General features: G+C 44.0%; 2 protein-coding genes across 5 annotated transcripts in view; both read right to left on the reverse strand.

Moving 5' to 3' along the window:
* Nucleotides 1–703: 703 nt before the first annotated feature.
* Nucleotides 704–13,590, reverse strand: LOC104476260 (solute carrier family 22 member 2). 4 transcript variants are annotated; one of them, XM_086745619.1, is made up of 13 exons: nt 13,329–13,590; nt 11,951–12,086; nt 11,114–11,421; nt 8,764–8,867; nt 7,539–7,693; nt 5,194–5,362; nt 4,101–4,215; nt 3,889–3,995; nt 3,558–3,772; nt 3,020–3,128; nt 2,531–2,643; nt 1,371–1,470; nt 704–855 (listed from the first exon to the last, which is right to left on the reverse strand). In XM_086745619.1, the coding sequence occupies exons 2-13, from the start codon at nt 11,982–11,984 to the stop codon at nt 789–791; spliced, it is 1,596 nt and encodes a 531-aa protein (XP_086601745.1). In that variant the 5' UTR covers nt 11,985–12,086; nt 13,329–13,590; the 3' UTR covers nt 704–788. The 4 variants fall into 4 exon arrangements, 3 of the variants coding, with proteins under 3 accessions (XP_086601745.1, XP_086601744.1, XP_086601743.1); XM_086745618.1 differs by lacking the exon at nt 13,329–13,590 and having other exon boundaries at nt 11,951–12,286; XM_086745617.1 differs by lacking the exons at nt 11,951–12,086; nt 13,329–13,590 and having other exon boundaries at nt 11,114–11,562.
* A 543-nt stretch (nt 13,591–14,133) lies between these two features.
* Nucleotides 14,134–15,952, reverse strand: part of IGF2R (insulin like growth factor 2 receptor) — a 57,803-nt gene continuing 55,984 nt past the window's right edge. Inside the window, exon 48 of the mRNA XM_086745616.1 lies at nt 14,134–15,797. Coding sequence (XP_086601742.1) covers nt 15,396–15,797 — 402 coding nt within the window. The 3' untranslated portion in view covers nt 14,134–15,395. The remainder of the gene's footprint in view (nt 15,798–15,952) is intronic.

Genomic DNA, 15,952 nt, shown 5'->3' on the forward strand with positions numbered 1-15,952 from the left:
AACAAAATTTTGCATGTCTGTGCTTGCACATGTTCATAATGCTGTGTAGACTTAGGAAAACAGTTTCGCACACTTTTTTTAAAAGGTATAGACTATCCACTATGAAAATGATACTAAGACAAGAAAATGTAGTGGGTACACATTGAAAATTGAGCAAGGCTATTCCTTATGCAGGACTATGATTCTTTCTCCCATGCACCTCTTTTTATGCTCTGGAGTTGCCACAAGTCCATGTTTGAGTTTGAGGACAGCCAATAAATCTGCCATGAGGGCTACTGTACAGGTACATGGCCTCACACGAACACCACAACACATAAGGGCAAGCAATAACAACAACAACAAAAAAAAAATCTGTGCAAATCTGTCACAAGTTGTAACAAGGTTGTACGAGGTTTGTAGCCATCTTGGTTCCACAACAGACGTAAACCTCTGTTATATTATGCTGCCCCTTCATGAGACAAAACAACAAAGTCAGACTTCGTGGAGGCTTATAAAGGTTTTGTTGTGATGGTCCATAGCATCGCCAAGTTAAGATCTGTCCCCGTGCTGAGGTCCACGCGGCTGGTATGAAAAGTTCCCAGCTCTGAAACATATTTATTTTATATATATATGGAGAGGGAAGCAGCTATACAGTAGTAGGGACAATCCCATCATAAACTCCCAAACTTTGTAAATAAAGGATAGGCAGACAAAAAAAAAAAGAGGCAAGACAAGAGAGAGTATTTATTCCAGTTTGCCCTTCCAATGCTAGTGCCTTAAAGCAAGCTGCCCACAAAGTTATGCCTTCTTCAGTCATGTGCTACTTCTGATGTTTGGACATGGAGATAGATCTTTTTGGCCTTTGCAGCACTTCGCCTGCAAGAATAACAAGACATGAGCAGCAAAGCAGGAATTAAGGTGTTCAGAGAGCACCTGACTTCAAGTCCTTCACGTGCCCCTGCCTCTTCCCCAGAGAAAAGGAGGAGCTAATCCTCAAATCCTCTAGATTTGCTCTGGCTCCTCAGTAGATAACTGGTGCTTCACTCACTGCACAAGTAACTGCTAGCAGGAATACCCTTTTTCTGTTCCACAAGATCAGTTAGGTTTTCTAAGCACAAATAACATTTGTAATAGTGTTGCAGCAGGTTTGAGAGACTATAATCTTGCAGCTATTCACAGGCCAGTAAAAGCCTATGCTGCTTGTCTTCACATGCCTAGGTAAACAAGTGGTGGAAACCAAATCTCTCCAGCTAGAGTCTGGGAACTAACCAGCAACTTCTTGGAAGCATAGGATGCAGTCAAGTAACCCTAGGGCTTCCCCAAGGAGCTGTTGGCAGGGATTTTGCACAATTTCAAGTGAAAGCTGGTAGGAGTTCATCGTCCTGACTCACCCGTGGAAGTTTTCAACATCTTCAACAGTCTCAGGCAAAACTCTTCCTTTAGTTTCAGGTAAAAGCAACACCAATCCACCCGCAATCAAACCAAGAACAGCTTCAAATCGAACAGATGCACAAAAATCTTGTTAGCTCTTTTCCAGCATAAACACCCCTTTCTGCTGCCTGGCACCAAGGATGCCAAGCATCATAAATGGCATTTTATTTTGTTCTTCATACAAGATGTGCATGTCAAGACTCTATATGCAAAACTGGACCACCTCTGAAGGACATGGCAGCCAAGTTCAGTTGTGAGTTACACACTGAACTAGGGCATCTCAGCCTGGACAGACAACTGTAAAGAGGAAAGAACCCTTTCTAGTCTGGTACCATATGCCAGGAAAAGTATTCAATTTTTCTGCTATTTACATAATATTTAGAAAATACATAAGCAACATATCTCCTACACAATGTGATTAACTTCTCCACTGATATTTTCTTTTACCCACTTTGTGCATGTTTAGTGTCTTTATTTTAAATCTACCAAGCACTGTTGTAAACATGCTGTCTGTTAAAAACTGCATATTGCCATTCAAGACATTTTTCTATAAATATTGTGCTGATCTAAAGATTCAGAAAAGTTTTGCAGACCCTGACCTGAGAGTTCAGGTCACTGGTCTGCAAACACTCATCTTGCATTTATTTACCAACCTCTTTCCAAATAGCTGGAGAACAGCCAGCTAACAGACTGTCAGAAAAGCTGAACTGTAACAGCCACACTTGTGCTCCATTAAAGAGGCAATTATGTGAAATTCTATGTTTTGGCTCCTGGACTGAGACAATATACCTCACAGAAGAGCAGTAAGTCATCAGATTTGAGTTCATCAAAATATTAATCTCGTCAAAACATTAGAATATTTCTCAGCTCTTTGCCATCTGTCGAGCCTGTATACACCTCTAGCTTCCTTTAAAATACAAGGAACAATAACAGCGAAGGAGACATGAATGAATAAACAAGCTCCAGGTTGTTATAAACTGAAGGCTGTGGCTTTTGTAGACAGGAAGGGGCTTCTGCTGAATTTGAGGCAACTGCCTCAGTTTCTTTTCCCTCCCTTTGAAACTTGGGCCTCACTGCTGCACCCCAGGAGCAGCCAGCAAGGAGGTAAGGTGGTACTTACTGAAGACTACCAGGGGCAGATCCTGCCAGACTTCCACCAGTCTGTAGACAATGAACGGGACGATGACTCCACCAACATCACACAAGGAGGAGCAGACCACCACCCCAAGGTTCCTGGTTCAATAGCAAAGGGATCATGTTAGCATCACAGTACAACAGATGGAAGGGGATGACCACAACTCAGATCCTTGTGCAGGACAAATCTAAGCACTATGTGGGACTTCAGATCCTTCATCCACCCTGGTTTTCTCCACTTTTCTCTTTATTTAAGTCACATGAGTTTTCACCTGCCTTAAAGTACCTTTGTTTTCTTTATTAAGCTACCTTTTAAAAGCATTTTAATTGTGCTCCACCTACTTTATGTTCAGCAGGACTTGTGCAGCTCTGAAGCATTTGAGGAGAACTTAATTTAGTGTAAAACCTAACATACACACTGGCCTCAACTATCTGTTTCCAGGCCAAATGTCAATGGGGAGGAGGATGCACCTACCTGATGTACGTTGGATACAGTTCAGTGTTTACAAAGCAAACCATTTCAAAAGCCATTGTGATTCCCATCCTCCCGATGCAAGCGGCAATCACTTTTAGCCAATGTATGTCTGCACAGAAAATGCGTTCAACACATTTAAAAGTATCCCAGTGATTTAGCAGGTGTCAATTAATACACCACTTATTTTAGGGGGACCTCTGATCCCTCAATGTTTTTAAGGGGCCTTGTTCCACCTATGTGAATGAGGGAATGGGGACACTCAGCACCGCACGAGCTGTGGCACAGGGACCTTTCCAGAGCAGTACAGGGGACCCAGGTGCTTTGAGATTTATTATTAGCAGTCCTACAATCAACCTCAGTTCACTTCTGCAGCAAAAGGAACACTGCTAAAAGTCAAGGAGGCAGCACTCCACAGTGGGCATGGGTTTGCAGGCATTTGGGGCTAGAATTTGGGAAAAGGGAGGGAGAGGTGGGTGCTGTTCCCAGGGGGCAATGCCAGGGTGGGAAGCCACAATGTGACCTCACGCAGGTGACTCACCCTCTGGGACCAGGGCTGTGACAAGGCAGGCGGCCCCAGCCACCAGGTTTGCTGCAGCCCAAGGGTAGCGCCGTCCGACACGGTCGATGGTGGTGATGATGATGAAGGCAGCTGGAAACTCAACAAGCGCAGAATAGAGGAAATCCAGGTACATATTCCCAGCAGCTAGTCCCATGTGCATGATGAGCCCCTGGTAGAGGACAGAGCTTGTGAACCTGGGCAGAGAAGAGCATGCCGGATTTGTTAGTCAGTTGGAGAACAGAAGTCTATGTCCTGCTGGAGCCTTCAAAACCAGAGCTTCAAAAACAGCTCTCCAACGTTATCCTCTTACCAGTTGTACATCAAAATGAATGTGTTTTTTCTCATCTGTGGTGTCCTGACAAGGTCAAGGAACGAAGGACTCTGCTTTCCACTGTCTTCCTCTTCAAATTTAATATCCTGCAGAAGAGCCAGTACAAAGTACAGTAAGTTTCTACTGGGAGGAACTCATGGAAGGGATTATCATAATGCTTACTTAGACGCACAAGGAAACGCTGAGCTCACCTCAAGATGGGAAGGCATCTGTTTCCGATTTTTTTTAGCTATATCACTGACAATTTTCATAGCTTTGTCATTTTTTCCTTGTGACATCAGCCACCTTGGAGACTCTGGGAGGCACCTACAATGCAAGCGGAGGCTATTATATTCCAAAATATAAAGCCCAAATAGTGCTTCCACGTATGGACACTGTGGAGAAAGTGTTTTGGTTGAATAGAGGCAGGTGGGGCTTTTGTTTGGTTGTTTTTTTGTGTGATGTCTCCCCCCAACCCCGTCAGGAAAAGTAGAATATCCCTCTGCTGAAATGGGAAGAGGAGCAGTTGCTATAGTGGCTTTAGTAGAGATGAGTTTACTGAAGATAAATCAGGGAAGGGCTTTGAGCAAGAGTAGTGCTATCATTTTATTCAGCCTGTTCACCACAAACTGGCTCCTCTTAGGGAGCCATTTTCCAGTTGTACCATCACAGATTAAGATGTAATAAACAGGCTAGAATTGGCTTACCAATTCACAAATATGGAAAAAAAGCAAGACAAGGAATCTCTTTCAACGATTCCTAACCTCTCGATCCATCCATCCAATTTCTCAGATTCAAAGCACTCAAACTGAAAAATATCAGAGAGAGCAGATAATCCAAAATAAAGGTGAATCCATGTGCTTTCTTTTGGCTGGACCACAAAAAGCTGCAACTTTTTTTCCTTAAAAGATGTAAAACAACCTGTTACAGTTATGTTAGCATTCAACAATGTCTCAATAACCATCTTTTCAGCATAGGATCCACTAAATTATGTTAAGGCGCTTTTTTTCCTTTATAAAATGCCTAACGATGATAATAAATGATATTAAACCACGCTCCCCTAGCGTTTTTCAAAGCGGTCTGTCTTTTAAACACAAGTCAGGTGCGGTGCAGGCTAAGATGCAGTGAAGTCTCAGTTGCTGAGGGATCCTGTTTCCCTCTTCTTTTTGCAGCGTACCTCCTTTTTGCACTAAGAGGCACACAAAACTGAAAAGTAGTGCCAAATCTCCCTCAGTATCAGGTTTTGGGAAGCAGAAGAAGCTGATTTTCGAGTCGTGGGGAGAGGTACAATGAAAGCCTGTTTACCAGTAGTAGAGCAGGAAGAAACAGCTCGGCAGGGTGACGGTGAGCTGCAGCCACCGCCATTGAGGGATGGCGTAAGCAACGGCATCAAAGACCAGGAGCCCAACGGAGAAGGCCATCTGGTAGAGGATGCCCACCATCCTCCGGTACTTTGGACCAACAACTTCCGTCACTGCAAACAGAGACAGTTGAACAACAGCTCAGCCACAACTGCTCAGCACAAGTGATTTGCTCTGTGGGGATGCAGGAAGAACAATGTTGCTTTAGCAAACTGAGGAAACCATGTTGGTAATCCTGGGCTTCCCAGCATAAAGCCTCCAAACAAAAATCCCCTGGTGTTCACAGAGGAAGGTTTGCTTTTCGGTCACCCAAACTCTCAGGAGAGGAGAAAACACTGGTCCTGCTCTTACACCAGCCTAAGTCATCCAGTACTGTCCTCTGTGATGGAAATCTCTGAGTAAATCAAACATTCCTCCAAGGGCACAGATGGATTTTTTTTTTTTTTTGTGCAAAAACTAACACCAGCCTACAAAATGTCTCCAACCCCATAACAAAGCGGAATTCTTTGTTTTCTAAGTGCACCTTTCCAGCCTGCCTCTCACTCCAACTATGCAAGAAATGTTTGTGCCACAGGATGGCATGCAGCCTCCCAGTCAAGATGGATGGCTTCACGACTCATCTGCGCTCTGCCACTGCACGTCAGAGGACAGCCTCACCGGTTAAGACTTGTCGATACAGAGCTAAAAGGAACGACTCCAGCAAACAGGCACAAGCACACTCAAAATTTTGCATCTGGTTGTGTGATTTCAAGGAAGCAAACCAGTTAGAAAAAGAACAGAAAGCGGTTATTTGGCAACTGTAGGAAGTGCTGCGTGTTGGAGCCATGGATTAGCTAATACTGCTTGGCCAAACGATGCACAAAGACATCTCCTTGGGCCCAGCAGGACTGAGCCAAAAGCAGCTGAAGGGTACACAAATGTCCCAGGGAGCAGGATAACAAGGTTGCTCTCTCCTTGTACCTATCCCTGAGCATTTGGTATTGGCCACCTTTAGGGAGAGGATACAAGTTTAAATGGGTGTGGGGGCTGGTTCTGGGTGACTTCTCTCTCATGAGAGAATTTCAAGGAGAATCCAGAAGTAACAAGGTATAATTAAGGGAACATATCAGGATAGGGCAAGTCATTGTCCTGAAAGGGATTTTATGCTCTAAAATGGCATAAAGTTCCCCAGAAGAGGTGATGATAATTTCATTTGTGCCAGGAAAATATTTAAGAGGTGAAGCAAGCAGCTAGACTGTGCAGGAAGGAAGAATCATGTCTTGGCAGAAAATTATCTGGACTGTGGGCTAGATGTTTTTATTTTATTTATGTCAAACATCTGGATAACCGCATTGGCAAGATATCTCCACTAAAAGAGTTTAGAGTGCTGACATTTACAGTTTCACCATGATCACAGTTAACTGGATCACTTGTAGGTATTTGGTGGAGCCACCTGCCATCCTAGTCCACATAAGGCTCTGTTGGGCAGCATTTAATTTTTTTTTATTCATTGCTTCAGTGATTGCTTCTTGTTTGGTGTTTTTGTTTAGTTATTTTTTTAACAAGATCCTGAACTCCACACCAGACAAGTCAGAGAAGCACAAAGTGGCTCTGTCATGCACCAGAAAGTGGTCCTGAGCTGGCCCCAACCCTGCTGCCACGCAGGGGCACAGGGCCACAGGGAACTTCACCGCCAGACACAATCGGCACTGGAAGAAGCACTGGCACAATCCCCCAGGTCGGCCTCCACTCAGACAAGTGCACGGATACCCAAACAGTTTGTCTTTTTCTCGGCAAGTACATGCTGTTCTTTGGTTATTTTTAGGCTGTAAAGCCTTTGTTTGCCCTCTAACTCTCTTTGTGTCATAAAAATGCCTTCAATTTTCCCCACCCTCTGCCTGCTTCTTTAATGGCCTCCTCTGTCATCACCCCATCTGCAACTGGGCTGGAGCGGCTGCCGTCTGCCCCGGGGCCATCATCCTCCCCAGCCAGTGCTTGAGGGGAGACAGGGGAGCCTGGGGGCTCAGATCTGCAAAGGTGAGCTGCACCATAGGGGGAAAGCCTCTTTTGAGGTAACAGCCCTAATATACCGCTGCTTGCTTGAGCTTTGAAGGCTGCTATTGCTTCTCCCTAGTGACAGTGCTTGAAAAAATCCTGAGAAGTGAAAGAGGGAGAAAACTCCTTGATATCAGCTTGCACATACAATTTTTAAAAGCCATGGGAGGTGGTTTTTCAATGGCTCTTTTTCGGGGCTTTTTTTCCTTCATCTCCTGTAGCCAGTCTTGCTCCTGGGAAAAGGTCTGAACTCACCCAGGATGTAGCCTGCGGTCCAGCAGCCCTTGCTGACCAGCCCTTGCAAGAAGCGGAGGATAACTATCCACAGGTAGGTGGGCACAAAGGCCAGAAGGATTCCACAGACAGCGTTTGCAAGAATTGTACTTAAGAGGCAAAATTTACGGCCAAACCTGGATTAGAAGATAATACGAGTAAATCAAAACACTAGTCGTGAAAACATAGGCGTTTTAAAGTAGCTCTGTGCATCTTTGGGGAAAAAAAAAAAAAAACAAACAAACAACTTATAGAGATGCATACTGACTTTTATTCTCAGCCCATTACTCACTTATCTGCTTTTCAATTCTCTGAAAAATTACTGTGCTAGTAATTTGTGCTAGCAATTCCACAAAGGCTTTCAGGCTTCTCATACGAAGAAAAATTTCCCAAGTTAAAGAGCAGCAATAGTCCCATATTTACGTAATATTTTGTCTGTCACTGTCATCTCTGAATTTCTAAATAGGCAGCTTAGTAATTTGGGTTTTATAATGGGGTGAAAAATAAGTATGGGTTAATATTATGATTCTGATATCTCTGCACACAGCAGGGTAACAGATGTATATACCCCAGTCTTAATCCTCAAAACCCTTGTATGTTTGGATCTTGCTGTGAGTGGGCTGCATTTCACAGCTGGAGCAGCTCGGAGCCTGTTGTACTAACAGTCTCTAGGGAGGAGGGGAACAAGGAGGGAAAAGGGCATTCAGACATCAGCATTTGTTTCTCTTTAACTTTGGCCAGCTGGGCAAGGGTGGCTGGCTCCCAACAGAGGTGCTGAGGATGCCAGGACGCAGGGATTTCCAAACCATCACTCCTGCTGTCTTTATCTGGCAATCTGTGTGGCTACTATTTCAAAGTTTCTCCAAAGGAAGCAAGATATTTCCAAGATCCAAACCAGCATTTCCTGGCTTTGCTTAACAGCCCTAGGCTCTGGAGTGGCACGGTAGGGAGTGTTGGGTGCACAGTCCTAAAAATGGTCCTCACAGGCTCTGCGGGACTCAGAGGGCAGGAGAGACACCACCAGGTATGACCTAAGAGACAGAGTACTCACTCCTAATACTGTGACTGAACATCCAAGGTGGTTGATGTTGTTTTGAGAAGAGCAGAGATGACAGCAGTTGCACAACCTTTCTCTGCCTTTACCTAAGCTTAGCTGCTCAATACCGATAAGGGAGGTCAGAGGGTTTTACTGTCAGCCCACACATACCTGTCTGCTATGTAGCCAATGTTTATGGAGCCAATTAAAAAGCCAGCGTTCACAGAAGACTGAAAGAGGTCCAGCTTCCAGGAGTCCTCACACACCAGGTTAAACTAAAAGAGCAACAACAGTTAGAAGCAAAAGAGTGAAACTCTTCACTTCAGTTAAAGATTTAAACTTGTTTCTGGGTCAATGCCTGTTTTATCAGCACCCAGAAATCCTACTGACTTGATTAAGTGTCCAACATTAAAAACAGGATCAAGCCCTTGAGCAGTTTCCTGGTATTTCCTATACATGTTTCATCTCGTTACTGGAAAGAACATAACTGAGTTATTACCTGTCAAGATCAGGACCCTAATTTCTGATAGGCCTTGTTGATCAAATGATGATGGCCTGATGATCACCCTGGCCTTTTCAAACTGGTTTTTTTTTTGGTTTTTTTTTATGGCTGATGGTGAACATTTCTAAGCAGTTCTGGTTGTCTCATGCCCTCACACATCACACTAATTCCTGCAGACCCCTTAGGACTAAGGGTGATGCCTTCACTACAGGTACCCTAGATGCTGAAGCCTACCTTGGCCCGCTTCCTGTGGAGCACCAGCTTCCTGAAGGAGGGTGGCAGGAGGCATTTTCTTTTTGCTCTGGCCTTTTGCTCAGCTAAACTCTCCTGCAGTCTAACTTGCCAGGAGATTAGGCATTTTGCATCCAGGGCCAAGCTTTACACCACATGAGCACACACATGTATTTGCCATCTGGCCTTACTTAAGCAGATACATATTCTCTAGTATCTTCTGTGTATAAGTTAATTTTAATAGCTGTCCTAATGTGATTAAGAATCCTTTCCAATCTTGCTGGTAGCTGGGTTTATTTAAAGCTATGCATCTTTTCTCAACATAAAACCAGACATTCCTCCTGATGCTCTGTCAGGGTTCCCATGAGTATATTCTTTCACGTGTCAGTTTTTCCTTCGAGCAAAGTAATATACTTTACCCTCTGCTATTCTTTCCCTCACTTGGCTACCAGAGCAAGGGACAACGTAACAGAGCCTGAGCGCCTTCACGGAAACCATCACATCCAGAAGCAAAAGACGTTGCCAAAACACACACAGAGGCACATGACGTTTCTGGTTACCGTGCAAAGGAAGCAACGTGCGGGCCTGGCCTTACACCACCTTCAGAAGAAAAGGGAAGACGACTGATGTGACAACGTGACTGCATGAATCTGCGCAGACCACAAGTTTTCAGCTTCCACATTCTCAAGACATCACAGCATCTGCTGGAGCCTTTTGCAGCGAGATGGGCCTGATGCGCTGCTGCTTTGTAGAAGTCCTGGGTCACCCTCAGTTTGAGGGGTGCACATCAGATCATCTGAACAGTTTTGGTGGCCTTATTTCCTCACTTCAATATCACGCAGTTCAAACTTTGTGGAAAGAAGTACACTTACAGTACACCATCTAAAATCTAGCTCCAACCTCTTTCAAAACTATAAACGCTCAAGTTGCTGGAACATAGAATGTACCTGCTCTTGTATTTGCATTAGATGTACGGGGGAAAAATCCTGACTTCAACTATCTTTAAAAATTTGTTGGAACTTTCTATGACGAAATCAAGTTTGACATCCCAGATACTGATTTATTTTTAAAATTAAAGTACCTAAAATCCTAAAGTACTTTAAGCAGCTTAAACATAATTTTCAGTTTTTTCACACATCTTCCAAGAACATAAACCAGCCACTGGCTTTTCTGCAGTTTATTCCTGACTTAAGCTGTTTAACTGTGGGAGGCGATTACCTTTTCCCCCACCCATAGTCATTCAATCCTATTTGAAACAAACTTTGAAAGACTTTCTTCAATAAAACAACAACAACAACAAAAAAACCAAAAAAAAAAGAAAAGAGAGAAAGAAATCAAGACCTTCACATCTGTGCACAGACCTCAGAAGGACTGGGAGGTCTGTGCAGTGCGCCTGCTCAGGGATCAGCCACAGTCTTGTTTGCAGCGGTGCAAGGTGCTGCTCCCTTGGAGGGGCTGTTTACACGCCTCCACCAATCGCGCCTCTGGTGCGACGGGAGTTTCATTCAGAACTGGACTTTATCGACCTGGGGATTTATTTGCTGAAATGTGCTTTGCTCCCCAGCTGGAGATATAAACCTCCTGGAGCAGCCAAGGCAACGCTTTTGCAGCAAGGACAGAGGGAAAACAACTTGCAAAACATTCCGCACAAGTTCACAGCAAAAGGAGATTCCTCGGCCAGGTAAGCAGGCGTCTTTTTAAGACAGCCGAGGCTACACCAACCCACTCCCACGTCCCTCAGCTTGTCAGTAACAGGGGGCACAAGGGCAATGCAGCATCTGTTTTTACCTCAGTCACAAGAGAGGTCCCTGGGGAGTCGTAGACCCAGCCATCCTGGCAGGAACCAAGGGGGACGGTGCTCCAGTTGCCCCCAAGGCTGCCGAGGGGGTCGGTGCAGCTGACGCCCGTCGCGTTCCAGTCCACCTCGTACCTCCTGCAGCGGCTGCCGAAACCGGCCCCGTGGCTGCCCCACTCGGGAACTGTGTGGTTCAGCTGCTCCTCCAGGCTCCAGCCACAGCGCTGGCTCAGCTCAGCCACCCCGGGGCTGACGCAGCGATGCTCGGGGATGAACCCGAAGAAGACGACACCCACATACACTGGGGTGAAGGCAGCAGAAAGCAAACACAGGATAAAGAAGGTTTGCTTCTGGAACCTGCCAAATTCTCCAACATTCTCTAAGATGTCATCTAGGCTTGGCATTTTGGCATCAAAACCACCTCAAAAACCTCATCTAGGTCTTCTCTGCAGCACTGATATATTTAGTTGGCAGCAAAGCTATTTAACCAAAAGTCAAGACTAACTCCATAAATTATTAAGCTACATGTTGCAAGCTTTTTTAGGTTTCATTTTAAATCAGACCTTAATTCACACAGGGAGAATTTGCATTTAACCCTTCATCAGAACACATAAGTTCCCTTTCTCCAGAAAACCTGCTAACAGCCACAGCACTTTGGGGTTTTTTTTATAAGCCAAACAAGCTCCTCAAATAAGAGGCATTTTAAGGAGGAAGTGTAGATGGAAAATTCCATGAACACGCAAGCAAATGAAAAGTTTAGCGTAGGAGTTGCTGGGCACCACATGTGAAAAAGTCTTATCAACTGAGTCCTATAAAGAAAAGGTAAGTACCCTGTGAAACAGGAGTGTGTCTACGTTGAACCATGTAAGAGCAAAGGAACAGTTGTCCTGCAGGCTCCTGTACGTCTCACCCTTGCAGCCACCTTCATTCTCCATACTCCTCCACTTCCAAGGAAAACCTCTCCATCTACATCAGGGAGCACAATTTTCACTTGACCATATTTTTGCAGTGATACAAGAGATAAAAGGCATTCACTAAGAAATTAAGCACTGGAAATAGCTTTGGGAAGCCATAATATAGAACACCTATAGCCAAAACCAGCTATTTTTTGCCACAGAAGACCTGTAAGACTTCAGGGAGAATTCATTGGGGAGCACTCTGAAAAAAAAAAAAAATATCCCATTACATCAGGCTCCAATGGTACTTCATGCTGTCTATGGACAGACACTTGCTACTCCAACACCTTTTGCTGACAACAGCTGCTTCCATCAGAAAGAAAAACGTAAGTGAAGGTAGCATTTTAAAGATGGAAAAAAGTGAAAAATGGTCTGGAAAGTGACTCGCACAGTTTAGGCAACCAGGCAAAAAAAGTTAGAGACCTCCTCTCGATACACTCCAAAAAATAAACCAGCTTAGGTGGTCATTCTTGCCCAGGGATAGAAACAGAAGCAGTTCTTGACCCGGTCTCCCTGCCCATCAGCCACCAGAGCAACAGTGGCCTAAACAGCTGTGAAAGCTTCTTTGTGGACCAGCACTCCAAGATCACTCCCTGCATCACACAGATGTGCCCCCTCCCCTCTTACCTCCTTGTCTTCTCTGGCAGGAACAGCTACAGCAAGGTAACAAGAACTCCTCTCCTGGGGCCACTTACAGCAGTGTCAGACCAACCCTGGCACATCACACCCGCCCCGCACCAGACTTTTGCCTGCCCGAGAACTGGGTGAAGTTTAAAGACATTAGACTGGATCTTAAAATCACACCCAAAAAAACCTCACGTGCTTCTTTCCTAACGATTTTGTTTGAACAGCTGGTAATAGCGTGCATAAGTTCCACGGGAACTAAAAAAGTTAGATCCAGACTGGGCCTTTTCCTCCTGATTTCCCAACACCCTGTCCGCAGCCCAGACAGGGGTTGGGTGGCACTGTGCCATGTGGGTGGCTGTCTTAGAGGCTTACTTCGCAGGAGTCGTGCTGTTGACTGGCAAGGTTTCTGCTCCTTGCCCAGGCATTTGTACGTACCCATCTGGTCCCCACTATTTGCATAACACTTCCCTCCCAACGGTTAAGCAGGGTATTCTGCTGGAAAAATAGTCTGGTGGACAAAGTCATGCGTCCAGCTCTGAACAAGACAGGATTCAGGCAGCCTACCTACAAATGCCTAGGTAAAAGATGAGCAGTAGTTCCAAGACTGGGCACAGAAGTCACTCACTGCTGTCAGCTGCGTATTGGAAATGTGTCACTGATACTGCTCGGATGAGCACCCCCAGGCAGAGGACCTCTGTTCTGCCTAAGCCTCATTATGCACAGTCACAATGAAAGGAAGTCACGGGAAGTCATTTCATGCAGCATGGATCCAACAACTCCAAAATGCCAGCCTTTAAGACTTGGGGAAGGGAAGCAGTCTTCTTCAACGTCCACTGAGAGAATTGTTGAAACGGTAACCGACAGTATTAGAAACACACTGTTGAGCCTTTAATGCTAAATACAGAAAAAAAAAAAATCATAGAATGGTTTGGGTTGGAAGGGACCTTAAAAATCACCTAGTTCCAACCTTTCTGCTATGGGCAGGGACACCTTCCGCTAGACCAGGTCACTCAAAGCCCCAGCCTGGCCTTGAACACATCCAGGAATGGGGCATCCACAACTCTGGGCAACCTGTTCAAGTGTCTCACTACCCTCACAGTAAAGAATTTCTTCCTTATGTCTAATTTAAAGCTACCCTCTTCCAGTTTAAAACCATTACAAAAATGCTGCTTTTGTTTTAAGCATGACAAGATGCAGCTTTAGTTGACCTGATTTACAGCTTTGCTAGTAACAATACAAGAGGAAGAAAACCCAAGTCTGATAAAAGAAAGAATACACCACTGAGGCTTACCTAGATATTCTGATCTTTGTCATCAAACATCAATTCTTTTGAGTGATGCAATTAAGATACTAGCTCTCACAGAAAAAAAAAAAGGTATCACCAGATTGATGAGCAGCATTACAAACTACTGTAAGAAAGATTCCAAGACTTGAGATGTGGGATTTGGAATACCCACTTCGTATCTTTTATTGAAATTGCTGAATACTTTATATTACACTATTTTGATTCAAAATGGAGTTTTTATAAAAAGAAACCATTGTTGAAACTGAATAAGCCAGCCAAAAGGAACAATGAAAAGTTTCAAAAAATTCTGACCAACACATGTTCTTGTACGATGCTTTGAAATCCTATCATTGCCCAAGACTGCTAGAGAAATTTGACTTGCATTCATTGCCAGCAACACTTCAAATCAATGACCATGGCCAGGACTGTAGCATAACAGCTATAACTTCAGCTATGAGGAAATACTGGCCCAAACATTTTTTTTTTCTTCTAATTAATAGCAGAGAGAGGTATTGTGCTGACTAGGGCTCCTCTAGTTGTCGGGCTTTTCTTGGTGATGACAGATTGTATTACAGGAATTCTGCCTCTGTGTCCTTGAAAACTCTGGTTCTCTGTGCAGTCGGCCTAGGATCTGTGCAGCCATAATCTAGGAAAAAATATTCTTTGGGTGCTTGTCAGCTGCTTAGGCAAATACTGATGAAGTCAGTCATACAACCAGTACCAAAAAAAAAAAAAAATATCATGCAAAGAACAGCAACCATTTCAGGCTAAAGCTATACAGAGCTGTACCTTTCAGTCAATACCTTTGAATCCATGATCTGTTTAAATTAGAATGGATATTCAAATTTACAGGATAAATTAGACCAGTTCCAAAATTTACATCAAATCATCCCAACACACAAAAGTTATATTTTTCCTTGTCTTACGATGGGTGAACCCATAGAATAATACCCTGCCGGCAGGAAGAACATGTTGCTGTTAAGCAAACCTGAGTAGTGAGGATCAATAAATACAAGGAGTTAAAATGCTAGTAGTCAGATAACTTGAGTCTCAGGAGCCAGGGGCTTCATTGAGCCTTAATTCTTTCCTTTCAAAAGGTTTCTCTTTTTTAAGCAAGCATTTAACATCTATGCTGAGGCTTAAAAAAAAAAAAAAAAAAAAGAGAAAAGTGTCCTGGCTATAGAGAGTCAACATCACTCAGCCAACTGGATGTTAGAAACCCAGTCATTACTGAACAGATCATTGTAAACAACCAAGGAATCCTTCTCCTCTTCCCTTTTCAATGGTTTCTTGTTAAAGGCAAAATTCAGAAAAATCTTTCAGGCTGAAGTCCTCATATTTGGTTGGAAATGTTGTCCCATTATATATAATCTCTCTATATATATTTGATTAGGCACAAGAGGGGTTTTAAACATTCAACAAGTCCTCATCACTATCATCATGAAACGATACTGTATTTGTAGAGTTCTGTGCCTGCTGCTGGCCTGGCTTGGCTTTTGCCTTCCTTTCCTTTCCCCCATTCAGTAAATAAGCTTTGTCATCACTGCCAAGACTGGGTGGCTTCTTTTGTGAGTGCTTGCTCTTGTCTAGTCCTCTTCCCGTCTGAATCTTTACATCTGGAATAGTTAACACTTCGTCCTCACTGTCCAGGTCATCCACATGGAGAGAAGTAAAGGCTTCAGATGTAACAGATTTGGCAGTAATGTGACCATTCTCCTGCCCTCCTTTTGCTGTTCTTTGATTTGGTGCTGCAATTTCCTCCATAAGCCACTCTGTTTCATTCTCATTAGCTTCTTCTTCACTGTTTATCTGCAAGGGAAAAAAAAAAAAAAATATGGAAGAGGAGACTGCATATACTACTCTAGACTCTGCCACATGCTGATCTCCCCAACTGTCAGACCCCACAGCACACATGGCCTTGGGTTTAACTTAGTCATAAGACAGTAATACTGCAATAGCATGCT

Source organism: Chlamydotis macqueenii, chromosome 3 (assembly GCF_036417535.1).
Source record: "Chlamydotis macqueenii isolate bChlMac1 chromosome 3, bChlMac1.mat, whole genome shotgun sequence".
Classification (NCBI taxonomy): domain Eukaryota; kingdom Metazoa; phylum Chordata; class Aves; order Otidiformes; family Otididae; genus Chlamydotis; species Chlamydotis macqueenii.